The sequence below is a fragment of the Bombina bombina genome, chromosome 1, assembly GCF_027579735.1.
Source record: "Bombina bombina isolate aBomBom1 chromosome 1, aBomBom1.pri, whole genome shotgun sequence".
Taxonomy (NCBI): Eukaryota; Metazoa; Chordata; class Amphibia; order Anura; family Bombinatoridae; genus Bombina; species Bombina bombina.
The window spans coordinates 140,288,505-140,311,406 of NC_069499.1; the positions used below are offsets into that span (position 1 = coordinate 140,288,505).

The 22,902-nt window shown below is 39.7% G+C and overlaps 1 protein-coding gene across 1 annotated transcript in view; it reads right to left on the reverse strand.

The window, feature by feature from the left end:
• SOS2 (SOS Ras/Rho guanine nucleotide exchange factor 2) overlaps positions 1-22,902 on the reverse strand; it is a 355,579-nt gene that overhangs the window by 58,924 nt on the left and 273,753 nt on the right. The window contains exons 17-18 of the mRNA XM_053697641.1: positions 21,433-21,550; positions 990-1,162 (exon numbers count right to left, since the gene is read on the reverse strand). Coding sequence (XP_053553616.1) covers positions 990-1,162; positions 21,433-21,550 — 291 coding nt within the window. The remainder of the gene's footprint in view (positions 1-989; positions 1,163-21,432; positions 21,551-22,902) is intronic.

A 22,902-nucleotide genomic window follows, 5' to 3' on the forward strand; every position in this document is an offset into this window, starting at 1 on the left:
CAAGACAAATATGAAAGCTCAAAAACTCTCCTAGAAATAGAAATGGCTAGCAACAAAAAAACCTGCAAGTCCAAACTATACATTGCTTAAAAAGAATGTAAACTCCAGGGAGGAGAAAGCTAACAAATGACAGCCTGAACAGCAGTCTGAATATCAGGAAGCTAAGCAATCTTACTATGATGTAAAACAGACAAAGCAGAAATCTGGCCTCTATACAACTAGTGGACAAACCTCTCTCTAAACCTCTTTGTAGAAACTCCCAAACTCCTGGGATCCAAAACGATCCTCAATGATAACCTCTAGCTGCACAACAGTCCTTGTTACAGATGTGAAAAGTCACAGGTTTTAAAGCCATAGCGTCACATATAAAGCTATTAACAATAAAGGCACGTAACTAACTCTGCAGTGTATAAAGCGCTGGCTACAGAGATAATGCACTAGTGCTGGCTATGGTGCCTCTTAGAGGGACATGAAACAAAACGTTTCTTTCTTTATTCAGATGCGATTTTAAATAACTTTCCAATTTACTTCTATTATCAAATTTGCTTCATTAGTTTGGTATTATTTCTTAAAGGAGCAGCTATGCACTACTGGGAGATAGCTGAACACATCTGGTGAACCAATGAAGAGAAGCATTAATGTGCAGCCACCAATTTTCAGCTAGCTCCTGTTCCTACAACTTTCCAATTTACTTCTATTATCTAATGGCTTAATTCTCTTGGTATCCTTTGTTGAAGAAACGGCAATGCACATGGGTGAGCTAATAACATGAGGTGTATATGTGCAGCCACCAATCAGCATCTCCTGAGCCTACCTAACTATGATTTTCAACAAAGGATACCAAGAGAATGAAACAAATTAGATAATAGAGGTAAATTGGAAAGTTGTTAAAAATTCCATGTCCTCTATAAGTCATGAAAGAAAAATAAATGGGTTTCATGTCCCTTTAAAGTCTATATAAAGTGACATGAGGTTTTCTCTCCTCTTACCCTTATATCCGTTTCTATCCGTAAACAGTAAGGCTGGTTTTGGTACTGCTGAATTTCCCCTGTGATCTCAGCCACCTTTCGGCGTTTGCTAAAATTGATTAACTCTTTCCCATGTCTCTTGAGGAAGTCTGGATTCCCTTCTTCAGTCTTCAAAATATTTGTCAAATATATTCCTAAAAAAAAGAAAAAGGAATAAAAACTAACAATCTGGTTTTTGGATTTGTTTTGTTTTCAACAGTCATTCCAATCCACTAGAAGAGCAGCTATATTAATTAGTAAATCAGTTCAAATTGGTAAACAATTTAAAGGGACATGAAATCCAAACATTTTCTTTCATGATTCAGATAGAATCGTATAAGCAGTATTTCCAGTTTACGTCCATTATCAAATTGAATTAATTCTTTTGATATCCTTTGATACCAGTGACAAGAGGCATACATGCGCAGCTACCAATCAGCAGCTAGATCCCAGCACTACATTACTGCTCCCGAACCTACTTACATATGCTTTTCAACAAAGGATACCAAGAAAATGAAACCTATAAGATAATAGAAGTAAATAGATAGTTCTTCAAAATGGCATGTTCTGCTTGAATCATGAAAGTCTAATTCTGAATTTAATGTCTCTTTAAATGATTAGTTTATAAAAAAAATAGAAAAATAAGAAACAGGTTGTTACGGGTTTTTCATGGGTATTTCTGCAAGGATTTCCCCAGACCTTCACAGCAGCAAGGTCACAACCAAGGCAATAATAAATAGTACTAATTGGTGGCCTTATATGAATGGCATGCAATAAAGAACTTCATATTATTGTGTAATTATTATTTTTTTTAAATTAAAGGCACTTCTCATGGGAATTCAGACAAATCTGACACACCTTTTTATTTCTATACAACTTTAGATATCGCTCATATGCACTCATTTCCAAGATATTTGATCATTTCAGAGTACATAAAACACTGAAAAGCCATCCAAACTGAGAACATAAAACCATGATTCCTGATTTAGAGGAATATCTGATCATAAATAATTTGTAATTATTAAAGGGATAAAATAAACAATAGTTTAATTTTGTTAAAGGGATAAAAGTTCAACATTTTTAAATAGAATCATGTTTGCAATATAATTCCTTAAGAAAAAATGCTTCTTGTAAATGTTTCTACTGTTTTTATAGTGGCATACGCACATATGCTGTGAGGGCCTGTGCACCAGTGTTTAATCTGAGAGAGCTGGCTGTGGTGTATATTGTTTCTGTGAAGACTTAAAGGGACCCTGAACCCAAATGTTTACTTTCATGATTCAGATAGAGCGTGACATTTTAAGCAACTTTCTAATTTACTCCTATTATCAGTTTTTCTTCGTTCTCTTGCTATCTTTATTTTAAAAGCAGGAATCTAAATCTTAGCAGCCAGCCATTTTAGGTTCAGTACCATGGATAGCGCTTGCTTATTGGAGGCTTACATTTACCCACCAATAAGCAAGCATAACCCAGGTTCTCAACCAAAAATGGGCCGGCTCCTATGCATCATATTCCTGCTTTTTAAATAAAGATAGCAAGAGAACAAAGAACATTGATAACAGGAGTAAATTATAAAGTTGCTTACAATTGCATGCTCTGAATCATGAAAGAAAAAAAAATGGGTTTAGTGTCCCTTTAATTTTTCTCATACAAGCTGCTGCTGAGAAAGTGTAGTGTTTGAATACTGCTGCTCAAGCCCTTATGTGTATGTTTGCCTCTGAAAAACAGAACAGGTAAAAAAAAAACTATATCCAAACTGCTTGGGACCAGAAAAGGTTTGGATTTTGGAATATTTGCATCTGTAAAATGGGACAGTTTGGAGAGGGGATGGAACCAAGTGTAAATAACAATATCTTATGTCATGTAGGCAATATTTACGTCATAATACAGTTTATACATGTAACCTAAAGGGAGTTTTGGATCATGTTTAATACTTTTGTATACATTGTACCCTCAGAAATATAGTGCAGTAGTGTAATCCGAATATTGTTGTTTTAAATAAAAATAGACTATGAATTTTAGAGCACAAACATCAAATCATTTTTGATAATTTAATTTAAAAAAAACAATAATTAAAAAGTTTGGATTTCAGAATAGGTTTGGATTTTGGAATGTAAATGTAATAACATTTACTAGGAGCATTTATGATAATGGAAGTAATATTGGAAAAATACTTCTATTTAAAATTGAAATGAAATACACCCATACACATTTCAATTTTAACCTTTCTATCCCTTTAAGCCCCCTGAGTGCCGATATTAAACATTGTTATGATGTTAAACACATAAGCAAAGTCATGCAATCCAGAGAAAAAGAATATCCTTCAACCAATGGCAATCAACAACAGTTGCTAAATGGAAGATATAGACATATATTTATCTGCAAGTAGCTTGAGAAAACACCAGTGGCAAAACTATTTGTATAACACACACTGCTCTAGGGACAATGCTAAAAATATAAAATCAAGCAGTTAAAGGTATATACTGCAGCTGTTAAGAGCACCAGTGGGGCTTGCATCATGTCCGCAATTAACAAATTGAGTCATTACCAGATGATACGAGCACCTTAGGCTCTATGAGAAAGTGCTGTGTTTAAAATGCTGGTGCACGGTGCCTACTTAAATACACATTTGAAACAGCTATAGCTTTTGTTAGAAGCATTTTTGCTAATACATGTATATTACAAAAATGCTTCTATTCAAAACTGAAATGCATCCAGATGGACAGGGCTGCCACTAGAAATTTTGGGAATATAATAAACGTATTGTCACCGGCACTGTAGTTTAGCTTATAAAACTTTTATTGGAATAACATAAAACAGCAACGTTTCGGGGCTTAACCCCTTAGTCATGACTAAGGGGTTAAGCCCCGAAAAGTTGCTGTTTTATGTTATTCTAATAAAAGTTTTATAAGCTAAACTATAGTGCCGGTGACAATATGTTTATTATATTTGCATAGGGGTATTGGCAGTTAACCCCAGTTATCCGTGTACTGACATCCACAGCAGTGCTGATATCCCATTGAATTGAACTAGAAATTTTGGGGCCCCTTACCACTTTTTTGACCAAGTGACTAAAACGTATATGCACTTTATTCTTAAGTGTAGTCAAACTTGGAAATGTTGTAAAGGTAGTAACATACAAACACAAAAACACACGGACACACTCATACACTGAAACACACACTCACACATAAGGATTCACATACAGACACTTTAGCAGACACGCAAAGAAACACACACACACAGACACCCAAACAGACACTCAGCGCTTGTTTACATTGACCTGGCAAGTAATGAGGCAGTTTTGTCAAAAAAGGTGATTTACAAGGCCAAATATGGAGTTCTGATTATCTTTTAGTCAAGGAAGATGACAACTATATGACAACCGCATGCAGTGGCTGAAAGGAAGGGCCCTGAACTGTCTAAACAATAATTTAAAGGTTAAATGGTGGATTGATGCCTTCCGGAAAGGTCTCAGTCTCACAGTCTGTAGAAAGATGTGAATAATCAGTAGTAAGGTCAAAATGTCCTAAAAAGGAACAGACAATGGACACAGACACACAAACTCAAACTTGCACATACATCCAAGGAGACACCCACAGAGACAGCCTCAGAAAACACACAGACACTCATAGACAGAGAGACACCCACAGAAAACACACAAAGACATATATACACACAGAGAGACACCCACATAAATACACAAAGACAAATATACTCACACCCTCACTGAGACATCCACAGAAAACACACAAAGACATACACACACACCCTAAGAGAGACACCCACAGACATATATACACACACACATACACAAGCTCACAGAGACATTATTATTTTTTATTATACTTTATTTATGAAGCGCCAACATATTCCACAGCGCTGTCCATGTATACAATTAATTTAAATAAAATACAAGACTTGTAAGAGACAGGACACGATTTACAAACACATACAGGAGGGATTGAGGGCCCTATTCCCGTGGGAATTTACATTCTAGAAGGGTAGGAGGTTGAGAAACAGGAGGTGAGGACTGCAAGATTGAGAAAGATATTAATACAGAGTTAGATTAGGGAAATGTTAGGTAAGTGAAATTAATATATTATTGAGTTGGGTGGTAGGCTTCCCTGAACAGAAAAGTCTTCAGAGAACATTTAAAGGAAGAAAGATTAGGGCAAAGCCTGACAGCACGAGGGAGAGTGTTCCAGAGGGTAGGTGCTAAACGACAGAAGTCCTGCAGTCTAGCATGAGAGGTGATAGTTGCGGATGCAAGGAGCAGGTCATTGTTGGATCTTAGTGGATGGGCTGGAGTATACTTGTGTATTGGAGAGGATAGGTAGAGGGGAGCGGCGTTGGTGAGAACTTTGTATTTAAGGGTGAGAATTTTAAATTTAATTCCGCTGTGAATGGGGAGCCAATGAAGGGACTCGCAGAGAGGTGCAGCAGATACAGAGCGCCGGGAAAGGTGGATCAGCCTGGCAGAGGCATTTAGGATAGATTGAAGGGGGGAAAGGCGGGAAAGAGGAAGGCCAGCGAGTAGGTTATTGCAGTAGTCAAGTCGGGAGATAACAAGGGAGTGGATTATTTGCTTTGTGATGTCAGCGCTCAGATAAGGGCGAATTTTGGAAATATTGGGTAGATGGTTGCGGCAGAATGTAGAAAGCGATTGGATATGGGGGACGAAGGATAGATTTGAATCAAGTGTGACTCCGAGGCAGCGGACTTGGGGCGATGGAGAAATGGTGATGCCGTCAACAAGGGATAGAGAAGTCAGAAGTCAGCGTAGAGCGGGGGATAAGAAGGAGCTCAGTCCACAGAAAACACACAAACGCACCGACCCTCACAGAGGCAGCCACAGAAAATACACAAAGAAATACATACACACCTTCACAGAGACACCCACAGAAAACGCACAAAGACATACGCACACACCCTCACAGAGACATCCACAGAAATTGCACAAAGACATACACACACCCTCACAGAGACATCCACAGAAAATGCCCCAAAACAGACACACACACAGAAAAAAAATACATACACACTCAGAGACACCAACAAAAGCACAAATACATAAACACACACACACCCACAGAAAAACTCACAGGAGGTAAAATTTCTGCACATTGAGATCCAATAAATCAACCCCTAAATATTTTGAATTTAAAATTGCACATTAATGATCTGTCAGAATGGGTAGATGAATAAAAGTACTTTTGAAAGGTTGCCATATGTTTCCCCATGGGTTTCCCCATTTTCCCCAACCAAGAGCAACACTTCAAATCTGGTGTACAAATGTTCCCATCTGTAAGCTGTACTTATTGATTTCGAAAATGCTGTACTCTATATGGTCTTGGTGGAACCATACGCTGTGGTATTCAGTCTCATACCATTAGATATGGTTAAATGCAGGATTTAGGCTTATTGGTATGTATTTCAAAATTAAGTCAGCTGTAGTGTAAACTGAACAGTGTTAAGTTAACCTGTCTCATTTTAAACACTGAACAATCTTAGCCTGAGAGTATAACATTTTATGCAGATGTAAAAATCTTAGATAAAATGCCTCCTGGCATCTGGAAAGTCTTTGCATAAAGGGGCAGTAAACTGGAATATATATATATATATATATATATATATATATATCTATATATATATATAAATCATATCTGCCAAAAGGGCACCTACCATTTGTGTATTGAGGAGGAAACATTTCTGTATGGTTTTAAATATAGAATTTCTAGAAGTCTTCTGGGGTAATATGAATCTCCCAAAAATCCTACCCGACCAAGCATTACTATTAATCAAAGAAATTACACTAGAAGAAACAATTAAAGCAATTAATGGTCTAGCCTCGGGCAAAGAACCCGTCCCTGATCAATTACCATCTGAATTTTATAAAATTCTTACAGAAACAATTGCCCCCATACTCACTAACCTGTTTAATGCATACTTTATACCGCATGCAAAACCATCTCAATTTTTTACCGCCTACAACATTATAGTTATACTCAAGAAGGACAAGGACCCAAGTTCAATGGACTCTTACAGACCCATCTCCTTATTAAACAATGATTACAAGATCCTAGCTAGCATAACTGATAATCGACTGAAAACCGTAATAGGAGGGATAATCCATCCAGACCAAACTGGTTTTATCTCCGGTAGAACAGTTAAGAAGAACATAGAAAAAGCTATGAAACTGATTGAATTTCTACTGTCTTCACATAGACCAGAATCAAACTACAAACAAGATTTTGCCCTACTAACAGTAGATGCCGAAAAGGCATTTGATTCTATTCTATGGGATCACCTATTTACGGCCCTAAATAACTTTGGTTTCTCAGGACATTTCTTAAGCTATATCAAATTGATATATCAGAACACAGTTTCCTTTTTTTTAGTATAAATAGTTTCCTTTTTGAGTATAAATAGTTTCCTTTCTCCGGCCATAACTCTATATAAAGCAACAAGACAGGGATGTCCCCTATCCCCGCTACTCTTTAATATAGCCTTAGAACCATTAGCAATAAAATGTTGAGATAGATTAGAGGGTATTAATATAGGTCAGCAGAAATCCACCCTCTCGTTGTATGCGGATGACATTTTATTTTATATCGGGAATTCTAAAAAGAACATACCAACACTTCTGAAAATTATCGCTGAATTCAGCAAATTTGCTGCCTATAAAATAAATCTCACAAAATCAGAGAGCCTATAGGTGATTTAAAAAAAATAGTCTTTTGGAAAACCCTTTTAAACTTGCAGACAGAAGTATTAAATATCTGGGGATAACTATATCAAAAAATCCGGAAGAATCTTACGATCTTAACTACATTCCCATCTGGCAAAAATGTTCTTCGGAGCTGAAAAGCTGGAGTAAATTACCTCTGACTCTGTCTGCAAAAATAGCCTTGAAAAAATGTGGTTATTTCCAAAAATTCTCTATTACAAAATATCCCTCTATTTGTCCGTAATGCAGATTTTCAAAAATGTAACTCTAACTGCTCCCGTTTTCTTTGGGCTCCATTGAAACCACGTATATCACTAATAAAAGTTACTCACCCTAAAGATATGGGAGGTTTTGCTTCTCCCAATATCAAAAACTATAACTGGGCCTGCATGTCAAAAATATTTCTAGATTGGCTTACAGAAGGTGACCATGTTACAAACTATAGATAGAAGAAGCTATGATTGTTCCATACTTCCTTAAAGCTCTCTTACACCTTAACGAGCTTCAACTTATTAAAGATGACCCCCCCAAATATACAATATATTCTTATTCTGGACAAAGTAATAAATATCTTGGGATAAACTATAAAATATCTAAATATTCCCTATACAGGAAAACCCAGACTTTGAAAGCGGCTTTACCTCATCTGCTTTCAAAGTATGGTCTTTCAAAAATCTTAACTATATACAACTTATAGATCCACTCACTAAACATATCAGAACATTTGACTCTATATCCAGGGAATTTAATCTAGACAAGAATTTTTTTTTTGCCTACCTGCAAGCTAGACACTATCGGCTAGATTTAGAGTTTGGCGGCCAAAGGGGTGCGTTAGCTACGCGTGCTACCGCTGGTATTTAGAGTTCACAGAATGGCTGGGTTTTCACTGCGTTAGGCCCCAAAAAGGGAGCGTAGAGCATAATTTAACGCCACTGCAACTCTAGATACCAGCGGTGCTTACGGACGCGGCCAGCTTCAAAAACGTGCTCGTGCACGATATCCCCATAGAAAACAATCGGGCATTTTGAGCTGAAAAAAAACCTAACACCTGCAAAAAAGCAGCGTTCAGCTCTTAACGCAGCGCCTGTGTTTCCTATGGGGAAACATTTCCTACGTCTGCACCTAACACTCTAACATGTACCCCGAGTCTAAACACCCCTAACCTTACACTTATTAACCCCTATTCTGCCGCCCCCGCTATCGCCGACACCTGCATATTTTTTTTAACCCCTAATCTGGCGCTCCGTAAACCGCCGCTACCTACATTATCTCTATGTACCCCTAATCTGCTGCCCCTAACACCGCCGACCCTATATTATATTTATTAACCCCCTAATCTGCCCCCCACAACGTCGCCTCCACCTGCCTACACTTATTAACCCCTAATCTGCCGAGCGGACCGCACCGCTACTATAATAAAGTTATTAACCCCTAATCCGCGTCAATAACCCTATAATAAATAGTATTAACCCCTAATCTGCCCTCCCTAACATCGCCGACACCTAACTTCAATTATTAACCCCTAATCTGCCGACCGAATCTCGCCGCTACTGTAATAAATGGATTAACCCCTAAAGCTAAGTCTAACCCTAACACTAACACCCCCCTAAGTTAAATATAATTTTTATCTAAAGAAATAAATTAACTCTTATTAAATAAATTATTCCTATTTAAAGCTAAATACTTACCTGTAAAATAAACCCTAATATAGCTACAATATAAATTATAATTATATTATAGCTATTTTAGGATTAATATTTATTTTACAGGCAACTTTGTATTTATTTTAACCAGGTACAATAGCTATTAAATAGTTAAGAACTATTTAATAGCTAAAATAGTTAAAATAATTACAAAATTACCTGTAAAATAAATCCTAACCTAAGTTACAATTAAACCTAACACTACACTATCAATAAATTAATTAAATAAAATACATACAATTATCTACAATTAAACCTAACACTACACTATCAATAAATAAATTAAATACAATTCCTACAAATAAATACAATTAAATAAACTAACTAAAGTACAAAAAATAAAAAAGAACTAAGTTACAAAAAATAAATTTTTTTTACAAACATTAGAAAAAATTACAACAATTTTAAACTAATTACACCTACTCTAAGCCCCCTAATAAAATAACAAAGACCCCCAAAATAAAAAAATGTCCTACCCTATTCTAAATTACAAAAGTTCAAAGCTCTTTTACCTTACCAGCCCTTAAAAGGACCTTTTGTGGGGCATGCCCCAAAGAATTCAGCTCTTTTGCCTGTAAAAAAAAAAATACAATACCCCCCCCCAACATTACAACCCACCACCCACATACCCCTAATCTAACCCAAACCCCCCTTAAATAAATCTAACACTAAGCCCCTGAAGATCTTCCTACCTTGTCTTCACCATGCCAGGTATCACCGATCGTTCCAGGCTCCGACATCTTCATCCAAGCCCAAGTGGGGGCTAGACATCCATCATCCGGCGGCTGAAGAGGTCCAGAAGAGGCTCCAAAGTCTTCATCCTATCCGGGAAGAAGAGGCGATCCGGACTGGCAACCATCTTGATCCAAGCGGCATCTTCTATCTTCATCCGATGACGACCGGCTCCATCTTGAAGACCTCCACCGCGGACCCATCTTCTTCTTCCGACGACTTCCCGACGAATGACTGTTCCTTTAAGGGACGTCATCCAAGATGGCGTCCCTCGAATTCCGATTGGCTGATAGGATTCTATCAGCCAATCGGAATTAAGGTAGGAAAATTCTGATTGGCTGATGGAATCAGCCAATCAGAATCAAGTTCAATCCGATTGGCTGATTCAATCAGCCAATCAGATTGAGCTTGCATTCTATTGGCTGTTCCGATCAGCCAATAGAATGCGAGCTCAATCTGATTGGCTGATTGGATCAGCCGATAAGAATTTTCCTACCTTAATTCCGATTGGCTGACGTCCCTTAAAGGAACCGTCATTCGTCGGGAAGTCGTCAGAAGAAGAAGATGGGTCCGCGGTGGAGGTCTTCAAGATGGAGCCGGTCGTCATCGGATGAAGATAGAAGATGCCGCTTGGATCAAGATGGTTGCCGGTCCGGATCGCCTCTTCTTCCCGGATAGGATGAAGACTTTGGAGCCTCTTCTGGACCTCTTCAGCCGCCGGATGATGGATGTCTAGCCCCCGCTTGGGCTTGGATGAAGATGTCGGAGCCTGGAACGATCGGTGATACCTGGCATGGTGAAGACAAGGTAGGAAGATCTTCAGGGGCTTAGTGTTAGGTTTAAGGGGGGTTTGGGTTAGATTAGGGGTATGTGGGTGGTGGGTTGTAATGTTGGGGGGGGATATTGTATGTTTTTTTTTTTACAGGCAAAAGAGCTGAATTCTTTGGGGCATGCCCCACAAAAGGTCCTTTTAAGGGCTGGTAAGGTAAAAGAGCTTTGAACTTTTGTAATTTAGAATAGGGTAGGGCATTTTTTTATTTTGGGGGTCTTTGTTATTTTATTAGGGGGCTTAGAGTAGGTGTAATTAGTTTAAAATTGTTGTAATTTTTTTCTAATGTTTGTAAATATTTTTTTATTTTTTGTAACTTAGTTCTTTTTCATTTTTTGTACTTTAGTTTATTTAATTGTATTTATTTGTAGGAATTGTATTTAATTAATTTATTGATAGTGTAGTGTTAGGTTTAAATGTAGATAATTGTAGGTAGTTTATTTAATTGATTTATTGATAGGGTAGTGTTAGGTTTAATTGTAACTTAGGTTAGGATTTATTTTACAGGTAATTTTGTAATTATTTTAACTATTTTAGCTATTAAATAGTTCTTAACTATTTAATAGCTATTGTACCTGGTTAAAATAATTACAAAGTTACCTGTAAAATAAATATTAATCCTAAAATAGCAACAATATAATTATAATTTATATTGTAGCTATATTAGGGTTTATTTTACAGGTAAGTATTTAGATTTAAATAGGAATAAGTTATTTAATAAGAGTTAATTTATTTCGTTAGAATATAATTATATTTAATTTAGGGGGTGTTAGGGTTAGGGTTAGAATTAGCTTTAGGGGTTAAAAAATTTATTAGAGTAGCGGTGAGCTCCGATCGGCAGATTAGGGGTGAATACTTGAAGTTAGGTGTCGGCGATGTTAGGAAGGGCAGATTAGGGGTTAATACTATTTATTATAGGGTTATTGAGGCGGGAGTGAGGCGGATTAGGGGTTAATAACTTTATTATAATAGCGGTGCGGTCCGCTCGGCAGATTAGGGGTTAATAAGTGTAGGCAGGTGGAGGCGACGGTGAGGGGGGCAGATTAGGGGTTAATAAATATAATATAGGGGTCGGCGGTGTTAGGGGCAGCAGATTAGGGGTTCATAGGGATAATGTAGGTGGCAGCGGCGTGCGGTCGGCAGATTAGGGGTTAAAATTTTTTTAATAGAGTGGCGGCGATGTGGGGGGACCTCGGTTTAGGGGTACATAGGTAGTTTATGGGTGTTAGTGTACCTTAGAGCACAGTAGTTAAGAGTTTTATAAACCGGCGTTAGCCCAGAAAGCTCTTAACTACTGACTTTTTTCTGCGACTGGAGTTTTGTCGTTAGATTTCTAACGCTCACTTCAGCCACGACTCTAAATACCGGCGTTAGAAAGATCCCATTGAAAAGATAGGGTACGCAATTGACGTAAGGGGATCTGCGGTATGGAAAAGTTGCGGCTGAAAAGTGAGCGTTAGACCCTTTAATGACTGGCTCCAAATACCAGTGTTAGGAGCCTCTAACGCTGGTTTTGACGGCTACCGCCCAACTCTAAATCTAGGCCTACATTTACAGTCAGAATCTTGTCAAGAAAAATCTGTGGTCGCTGGGCTCGCTTGATTTAAATATTGATAGATTTCACCTAGGCAAACACTCAATGACTGCTATCTACAGATGTCTGTCCTCTAAAGAAGCAGAAGATAAAGTTAACAAGCTTTTCCAATCATGGAGCTTAGATTTCACATGCATTAACCTTGACTTTTTTCAAAAAAGCTTTTCCAGAGTTATGAAATATACGTCTGCTATAGCTTCGAGAGAATCACATATCAAACTTTTGAATAGATCGTATCTTACGCCCAAATGAATGGCCAAGTGGAACACTCAGGAGTTAATATTTGCTCTAAGATTTAATTTATCTGCCACCGATTTATTACAAGTTTTCTATATCTTCCCAAAAATCCAAATATTTTGGAGACAAATAGAGTACTGGTTAAACAGATTTTTATCAACCAGAATTATCTTAGAGCCTACACATATTTTCCTTTTTTTTTCCTCACAAAAGAGTGTGCAGAGCAAGTCATTGATCAATACCGCAATCTTCATAGCTAGGCAAATGATACTAAAATCTTGGAAGGATAGGAAAGCCCCAAGCATAGCTGCATTTGTACACAATATGACATATCAAATAGTCTTGGATCAGCATGATCCTTTAATCTTTCAGGATAATAAATTAAAAGTATAAATAAAAAGAGAGTAGCGCTCAACCTAGGAACGAACAACAGCATAATAGCGTGTTCTATGGCTAGTTACCACCCTAGAAGCAGCCTCTTTTTGCTCAATATGTGCCTTTCACAGAGAAGAACTTTCCTGTAGCATATCAGTCTGATCCTGACTTAACAATGCAGTCCAGCCCCGAAATACCAGGCAATCCCTCTCTGAACAAGAGAAAACAGAATTTATGTTTACCTGATAAATTACTTTCTCCAACGGTGTGTCCGGTCCACGGCGTCATCCTTACTTGTGGGATATTCTCTTCCCCAACAGGAAATGGCAAAGAGCCCAGCAAAGCTGGTCACATGATCCCTCCTAGGCTCCGCCTACCCCAGTCATTCGACCGACGTTAAGGAGGAATATTTGCATAGGAGAAACCATATGATACCGTGGTGACTGTAGTTAAAGAAAATAAATTATCAGACCTGATTAAAAAACCAGGGCGGGCCGTGGACCGGACACACCGTTGGAGAAAGTAATTTATCAGGTAAACATAAATTCTGTTTTCTCCAACATAGGTGTGTCCGGTCCACGGCGTCATCCTTACTTGTGGGAACCAATACCAAAGCTTTAGGACACGGATGATGGGAGGGAGCAAATCAGGTCACCTAGATGGAAGGCACCACGGCTTGCAAAACCTTTCTCCCAAAAATAGCCTCAGAAGAAGCAAAAGTATCAAACTTGTAAAATTTGGTAAAAGTGTGCAGTGAAGACCAAGTCGCTGCCCTACATATCTGATCAACAGAAGCCTCGTTCTTGAAGGCCCATGTGGAAGCCACAGCCCTAGTGGAATGAGCTGTGATTCTTTCGGGAGGCTGCCGTCCGGCAGTCTCGTAAGCCAATCTGATGATGCTTTTAATCCAAAAAGAGAGAGAGGTAGAAGTTGCTTTTTGACCTCTCCTTTTACCGGAATAAACAACAAACAAGGAAGATGTTTGTCTAAAATCCTTTGTAGCATCTAAATAGAATTTTAGAGCGCGAACAACATCCAAATTGTGCAACAAACGTTCCTTCTTCGAAACTGGTTTCGGACACAGAGAAGGTACGATAATCTCCTGGTTAATGTTTTTGTTAGAAACAACTTTTGGAAGAAAACCAGGTTTAGTACGTAAAACCACCTTATCTGCATGGAACACCAGATAAGGAGGAGAACACTGCAGAGCAGATAATTCTGAAACTCTTCTAGCAGAAGAAATTGCAACCAAAAACAAAACTTTCCAAGATAATAACTTAATATCAACGGAATGTAAGGGTTCAAACGGAACCCCCTGAAGAACTGAAAGAACTAAGTTGAGACTCCAAGGAGGAGTCAAAGGTTTGTAAACAGGCTTGATTCTAACCAGAGCCTGAACAAAGGCTTGAACATCTGGCACAGCTGCCAGCTTTTTGTGAAGTAACACAGACAAGGCAGAAATCTGTCCCTTCAGGGAACTTGCAGATAATCCTTTTTCCAATCCTTCTTGAAGGAAGGATAGAATCTTAGGAATCTTAACCTTGTCCCAAGGGAATCCTTTAGATTCACACCAACAGATATATTTTTTCCAAATTTTGTGGTAAATCTTTCTAGTTACAGGCTTTCTGGCCTGAACAAGAGTATCGATAACAGAATCTGAGAACCCTCGCTTCGATAAGATCAAGCGTTCAATCTCCAAGCAGTCAGCTGGAGTGAGACCAGATTCGGATGTTCGAACGGACCTTGAACAAGAAGGTCTCGTCTCAAAGGTAGCTTCCATGGTGGAGCCGATGACATATTCACCAGATCTGCATACCAAGTCCTGCGTGGCCACGCAGGAGCTATCAAGATCACCGACGCCCTTTCCTGATTGATCCTGGCTACCAGCCTGGGGATGAGAGGAAACGGCGGGAATACATAAGCTAGTTTGAAGGTCCAAGGTGCTACTAGTGCATCCACTAGAGCCGCCTTGGGATCCCTGGATCTGGACCCGTAGCAAGGAACTTTGAAGTTCTGACGAGAGGCCATCAGATCCATGTCTGGAATGCCCCACAGTTGAGTGACTTGGGCAAAGATTTCCGGATGGAGTTCCCACTCCCCCGGATGCAATGTCTGACGACTCAGAAAATCCGCTTCCCAATTTTCCACTCCTGGGATGTGGATAGCAGACAGGTGGCAGGAGTGAGACTCCGCCCATAGAATGATTTTGGTCACTTCTTCCATCGCCAGGGAACTCCTTGTTCCCCCCTGATGGTTGATGTACGCAACAGTTGTCATGTTGTCTGATTGAAACCGTATGAACTTGGCCCTCGCTAGCTGAGGCCAAGCCTTGAGAGCATTGAATATCGCTCTCAGTTCCAGAATATTTATCGGTAGAAGAGATTCTTCCCGAGACCAAAGACCCTGAGCTTTCAGGGATCCCCAGACCGCGCCCCAGCCCATCAGACTGGCGTCGGTCGTGACAATGACCCACTCTGGTCTGCGGAAGGTCATCCCTTGTGACAGGTTGTCCAGGGACAGCCACCAACGGAGTGAGTCTCTGGTCCTCTGATTTACTTGTATCCTCGGAGACAAGTTTGTATAGTCCCCATTCCACTGACTGAGCATGCACAGTTGTAATGGTCTTAGATGAATGCGCGCAAAAGGAACTATGTCCATTGCCGCTACCATCAAACCTATCACTTCCATGCACTGCGCTATGGAAGGAAGAGGAACGGAATGAAGTATCCGACAAGAGTCTAGAAGTTTTGTTTTTCTGGCCTCTGTCAGAAAAATCCTCATTTCTAAGGAGTCTATTATTGTTCCCAAGAAGGGAACCCTTATTGACGGAGATAGAGAACTCTTTTCCACGTTCACTTTCCATCCGTGAGATCTGAGAAAGGCCAGGACGATGTCCGTGTGAGCCTTTGCTTGAGGAAGGGACGACGCTTGAATCAGAATGTCGTCCAAGTAAGGTACTACAGCAATGCCCCTTGGTCTTAGCACAGCTAGAAGGGACCCTAGTACCTTTGTGAAAATCCTTGGAGCAGTGGCTAATCCGAAAGGAAGCGCCACGAACTGGTAATGCTTGCCCAGGAATGCGAACCTTAGGAACCGATGATGTTCCTTGTGGATAGGAATATGTAGATACGCATCCTTTAAATCCACCGTGGTCATGAATTGACCTTCCTGGATGGAAGGAAGAATTGTTCGAATGGTTTCCATTTTGAACGATGGAACCTTGAGAAACTTGTTTAAGATCTTGAGATCTCAGATTGGTCTGAACGTTCCCTCTTTTTTGGGAACTATGAACAGATTGGAGTAGAACCCCATCCCTTGTTCTCCTAATGGAACAGGATGAATCACTCCCATTTTTAACAGGTCTTCTACACAACGTAAGAATGCCTGTCTTTTTATGTGGTCTGAAGACAACTGAGACCTGTGGAACCTCCCCCTTGGGGGAAGCCCCTTGAATTCCAGAAGATAACCTTGGGAGACTATTTCTAGCGCCCAAGGATCCAGAACATCTCTTGCCCAAGCCCGAGCGAAGAGAGAGAGTCTGCCCCCCACCAGATCCGGTCCCGGATCGGGGGCCAACATTTCATGCTGTCTTGGTAGCAGTGGCAGGTTTCTTGGCCTGCTTTCCCTTGTTCCAGCCTTGCATTGGTCTCCAAGCTGGCTTGGCTTGAGAAGTATTACCCTCTTGCTTAGAGGACGTAGCACTTTGGGCTGGTCCGTTTCTACGAAAGGGATGAAAATTAGGTTTATTTTTGGCCTTGAAAGGCCGATCCTGAGGAAGGGCGTGGCCCTTACCCCCAGTGATATCAGAGATAATCTCTTTCAAGTCAGGGCCAAACAGCGTTTTCCCCTTGAAAGGAATGTTAAGTAGCTTGTTCTTGGAAGACGCATCAGCTGACCAAGATTTCAACCAAAGCGCTCTGCGCGCCACAATAGCAAACCCAGAATTCTTAGCCGCTAACCTAGCCAATTGCAAAGTGGCGTCTAGGGTGAAAGAATTAGCCAATTTGAGAGCATTGATTCTGTCCATAATCTCCTCATAAGGAGGAGAATCACTATCGACCGCCTTTACCAGCTCATCAAACCAGAAACACGCGGCTGTAGCGACAGGGACAATGCATGAAATTGGTTGTAGAAGGTAACCCTGCTGAACAAACATCTTTTTAAGTAAACCTTCTAATTTTTTATCCATAGGATCTTTGAAAGCACAACTATCTTCTATGGGTATAGTGGTGCGTTTGTTTAAAGTGGAAACCGCTCCCTCGACCTTGGGGACTGTCTGCCATAAGTCCTTTCTGGGGTCGACCATAGGAAACAATTTTTTAAATATGGGGGGAGGGACGAAAGGAATACCGGGCCTTTCCCATTCTTTATTTACAATGTCCGCCACCCGCTTGGGTATAGGAAAAGCTTCTGGGAGCCCCGGGACCTCTAGGAACTTGTCCATTTTACATAGTTTCTCTGGGATGACCAACTTGTCACAATCATCCAGAGTGGATAATACCTCCTTAAGCAGGATGCGGAGATGTTCCAACTTAAATTTAAACGTAATCACATCAGGTTCAGCTTGTTGAGAAATGTTCCCTGAATCAGTAATTTCTCCCTCAGACAAAACCTCCCTGGCCCCATCAGACTGGTTTAGGGGCCCTTCAGAACCATTATTATCAGCGTCGTCATGCTCTTCAGTATCTAAAACAGAGCAGTCGCGCTTACGCTGATAAGTGTGCATTTTGGCTAAAATGTTTTTGACAGAATTATCCATTACAGCCGTTAATTGTTGCATAGTAAGGAGTATTGGCGCGCTAGATGTACTAGGGGCCTCCTGAGTGGGCAAGACTCGTGTAGACGAAGGAGGGAATGATGCAGTACCATGCTTACTCCCCTCACTTGAGGAATCATCTTGGGCATCATTGTCATTGTCACATAAATCACATTTATTTAAATGAGAAGGAACTCTGGCTTCCCCACATTCAGAACACAGTCTATCTGGTAGTTCAGACATGTTAAACAGGCATAAACTTGATAACAAAGTACAAAAAACGTTTTAAAATAAAACCGTTACTGTCACTTTAAATTTTAAACTGAACACACTTTATTACTGCAATTGCGAAAAAATATGAAGGAATTGTTCAAAATTCACCAAAATTTCACCAGTGTCTTAAAGCCTTAAAAGTATTGCACACCAAATTTGGAAGCTTTAACCCTTAAAATAACGGAACCGGGGCCGTTTTTAACTTTAACCCCTTTACAGTCCCTGGTATCTGCTTTGCTGAGACCCAACCAAGCCCAAAGGGGAATACGATACCAAATGACGCCTTCAGAAAGTCTTTTCTATGTATCAGAGCTCCTCACACATGCGACTGCATGTCATGCCTCTCAAAAACAAGTGCGCAACACCGGCGCGAAAATGAGGCTCTGCCTATGATTTGGGAAAGCCCCTAAAGAGAAAGGTGTCTAAAAAAGTGCCTGCCGATATAATCTTATCAAAATACCCAGATTAAATGATTCCTCAAGGCTAAATATGTGTTAATAATGAATCGATTTAGCCCAGAAAAAGTCTACAGTCTTAATAAGCCCTTGTGAAGCCCTTATTTACAATCTTAATAAACATGGCTTACCGGATCCCATAGGGAAAATGACAGCTTCCAGCATTACATCGTCTTGTTAGAATGTGTCATACCTCAAGCAGCAAGAGACTGCTCACTGTTCCCCCAACTGAAGTTAATTCCTCTCAACAGTCCTGTGTGGAACAGCCATGGATTTTAGTAACGGTTGCTAAAATCATTTTCCTCATACAAACAGAAATCTTCATCTCTTTTCTGTTTCTGAGTAAATAGTACATACCAGCACTATTTTAAAATAACAAACTCTTGATTGAATAATAAAAACTACAGTTAAACACTAAAAAACTCTAAGCCATCTCCGTGGAGATGTTGCCTGTACAACGGCAAAGAGAATGACTAGGGTAGGCGGAGCCTAGGAGGGATCATGTGACCAGCTTTGCTGGGCTCTTTGCCATTTCCTGTTGGGGAAGAGAATATCCCACAAGTAAGGATGACGCCGTGGACCGGACACACCTATGTTGGAGAAATAGCAAAACCCCAGACGTACGTTTCGGCCTATTGTGAGCCTCGTCAGTGAGGTGCAGCCATATCCCTCTAGGCACACTGAGCAACGGGTCCACGTCTGGATTACCGCATCACACTTAGGGAGACTTCCCTAAATTTCATAATTTGCATAAATAAAAAGGCCCATAGGAGGCCGAAACGATCGTCTGGGGTTGTCATGTTCCTTGTTCAGAGGAGAATTGCCTGGTATTTCGGGGCTGGACTGACCTTACTTGGCAGGATCAGACTGATATACTTCAGGAAAGTTTTCTTCTGTGAAAAGCACACTGGTCTAAAAGAGGCTGCTTCCGGGTGGTAAATTGCCATAGAACAAGCCACTGAGCTGTTGTTCGTTCCTGGTAAAGCGCTTCTCTCTTCGTATGCAAATTATTATGACCCTGGGGAAGTCTCCCTATGGGTGATGGGGGAAACCAGATGTGGACTCTTTGCCCAGTGTGCTTAGAGGAATGTGGCTGCACCTCACTGACGAGGCCCATAGGAGGCCGAAACGATCGTCTGGTGTTGTCATGTTCCTTGTTCAGAGGAGAATTGCCTGGTATTTCGGGGCTGGACTGACCTTACTTGGCAGGATCAGACTGATATACTTCATCTGTGAAAAGCACACTGGTCTAAAAGAGGCTTTTCACAGGAATGTGGCTGCACCTCACTGACGAGGCCCATAGGAGGCCGAAACGATCGTCTGGGGTTGTCATGTTCCTTGTTCAGAGAAGAATTGCCTGGTATTTCGGGGCTGGACTGACCTTACTTGGCAGGATCAGACTGATATACTTCAGGAAAGTTTTCTTCTGTGAAAAGCACACTGGTCTAAAAGAGGCTGCTTCCGGGTGGTAAATCGCCATAGAACAAGCCACTGAGCTGTTGTTCGTTCCTGGTAGAGCGCTTCTCTCTTCGTATGCAAATTATTATGACCCTGGGGAAGTCTCCCTATGGGTGATGGGGGAAACCAGACGTGGACTCCTTGCCCAGTGTGCTTAGAGGAATGTGGCTGCACCTCACTGACGAGGCCCATAGGAGGCTGAAACGATCGTCTGGGGTTGTCATGTTCCTTGTTCAGAGGAGAATTGCCTGGTATTTCGGGGCTGGACTGACCTTACTTGGCAGGATCAGACTGATATACTTCAGGAAAGTTTTCTTCTGTGAAAAGCACACTGGTCTAAAAGAGGCTGCTTCCGGGTGGTAAATCGCCATAGAACAAGCCACTGAGCTGTTGTTCGTTCCTGGTAGAGCGCTTCTCTCTTCGTATGCTAATAAATTAAAAGCCTTTATGGCTAAATGGGATAGAGAAATTTTAGCTCACTCCAGAGAAACCTAATTTCAGATCAAAGATTACTTTTGTGCCTCTCCCTTCTTTCTTCAATTGATACTACTTGATGACTACCCTGAGCACTCGAGACAACATCTATTCTGATTCCCCCCTCCCCCCCCTTTTTATGTATTTACTTTAGTTGTGATTTATTTTTTATTTAAATTGCAGACCTTGCATGGAAATTTGATAATACAAACAAACCAGAACCTAAATAACTTTTTTTGTTATATTGAACATGATGTAGAAATGGATATTAACTTTAAAGTTAGTACATCTATGGGTTTTTTTTTGTTTGTTTTTTGTTTGATATAAAGTAAATCAAGAATTTGGGAATGTAAGACAACTATTTTATGTGATATGTTATGTATGATATGATGCTCTTCATATCCATTTATATATTGATTTATTTTTCTATTGTTCCATCTTTATTTGGTGACTGTTTTTCCGTATTATTGTACATATTTGTGAATACTAATAAAAATTAGATTTAAAAAAAAAAGAAAAAAGAATTTCTACAAGTCTGTCTCACACAGTGGTTTAGTGCTAATGCTGCGCTCAATAGAACTCTGCTGTAGCGCCCTCTGGTGGCTGCCAAAATGTAAAAAAATAATAATAATTAATAATAGTTGTGCTTGCCTCATAGGGCCCCCTGACCCAGTGGGCCCCTGACAGGAGCCATCCCTTTCACCTCCTGATGGCGGCCCTGCATGTGGATTCCAGTTTTGACTGGAATGTCTCTTTAATTTTTCTTTAGAATCTGCCTTTTATACATAACAGAAGAAGATTCAGCTTACCAAAAAAAGGCACACATGGTGGATTGATTGACTTAAGTTTTGCCAGGTATTTTTTAAAATGGTCTTGACTTAGTTCCACAGCTTCATCCAAAATTTTCTTCTTCCTTTCTGGTAACGCCTAAAGAAATGAATTCATGTTATGTGGCACTTGAATACACTTTGTGTATATGATCATATGGCGTTTAAACCATTTTATAAATATAATACCATAAGCAAACATTTTTAGATACAGTTGTGATAAATATTTGAGGAAAATATGAGTTATTGTTGGGATGGGAGACTAAGAAGCTTGGGGTGGGTACAAACTTTCCCTCAAAAACTCAACACACTACTGGGATGAAAGTGTATGTGAAAATGAAGACAGAAATAGTTTAGGACCGTAAAGGGACATTAAACGCAAAATTAAACAATGATGATTGAAATTAAGTAAGCAAATTAAAAAAAATGTTTCCAATTCCAAATGTTTGCATATTTAGTCTGTTTTCTTGGTATCCTTTGTTGAAGGGTATCCTTAGGTAGGTTCTAGAGAATTGTATAGCAGCAACAATGTTATACACTTTTGTGTACTAGATGGCAGCAGTGTTTTCACAAAAATGTATAACATTGTTACAAACCTATTGTCATATAGTGCTCTAGTCACATGCACACTCCTAGCCTACCTAGGTATACTTTAACAAAGAATTCCAAGAAAACAACTTAATTTGATAATAAAGGTAAACTTTTATTTTTTCTCTCTAAAATACTTCCTCTATCTGAATAAAGAAACTTACCATTTGAGTTGTGTACTTCTAAAGGATTTAGACCAAAAGAAACTCACAAATAGCTGTTGAGAGCTTGAACACCTAAGTCATAAGGAGTTCCATATAAAAAGACAGGGAATTTAGCACGTCTTACTTATATCCAAAATTTATTTTATGCATCATAGTTGACCAAATATCATAAATGCAGGTCTCAGAAGTAGAAGGTAACACATCTCCAACCACATAATGCATATGTTCAATAATACAGTCATCAAAGTACAAACATACAATTCTAAAAACAAAGCAGGAACTAGAACAAAATATGCATCCAAGGGGTTAACAACACCACGGCCGAAGCCAGGCTCCAAAGTAGAGGAAAATGCCTGTTCGGGTACTTAAATATGATCTATTTAACCCCCTAGCACATTTTTTATATATACACACTCAATATAGAAAGAATGAATTAAATAGCATAAGAAAGAAACCAGCAACACCAGCCCCAACCGCATAGCGGAAGGGTAAATAGCTAGCGAGGATGACGAAACTGGGATCTGTGCTGTTTCAATCCTAATACAGTATACTGCAAGAGAAGGGATCTATTTATAAAGTAAACTGTGTAATGAAGATACATCCTGTACGAATACAAAGTATAAATGTAGCAGTATGTAGAGCTATATTCAAAGCCAAAATAGTTTGTATAGAGTGGATCCTGAAAGTTAGGCGTGATTGC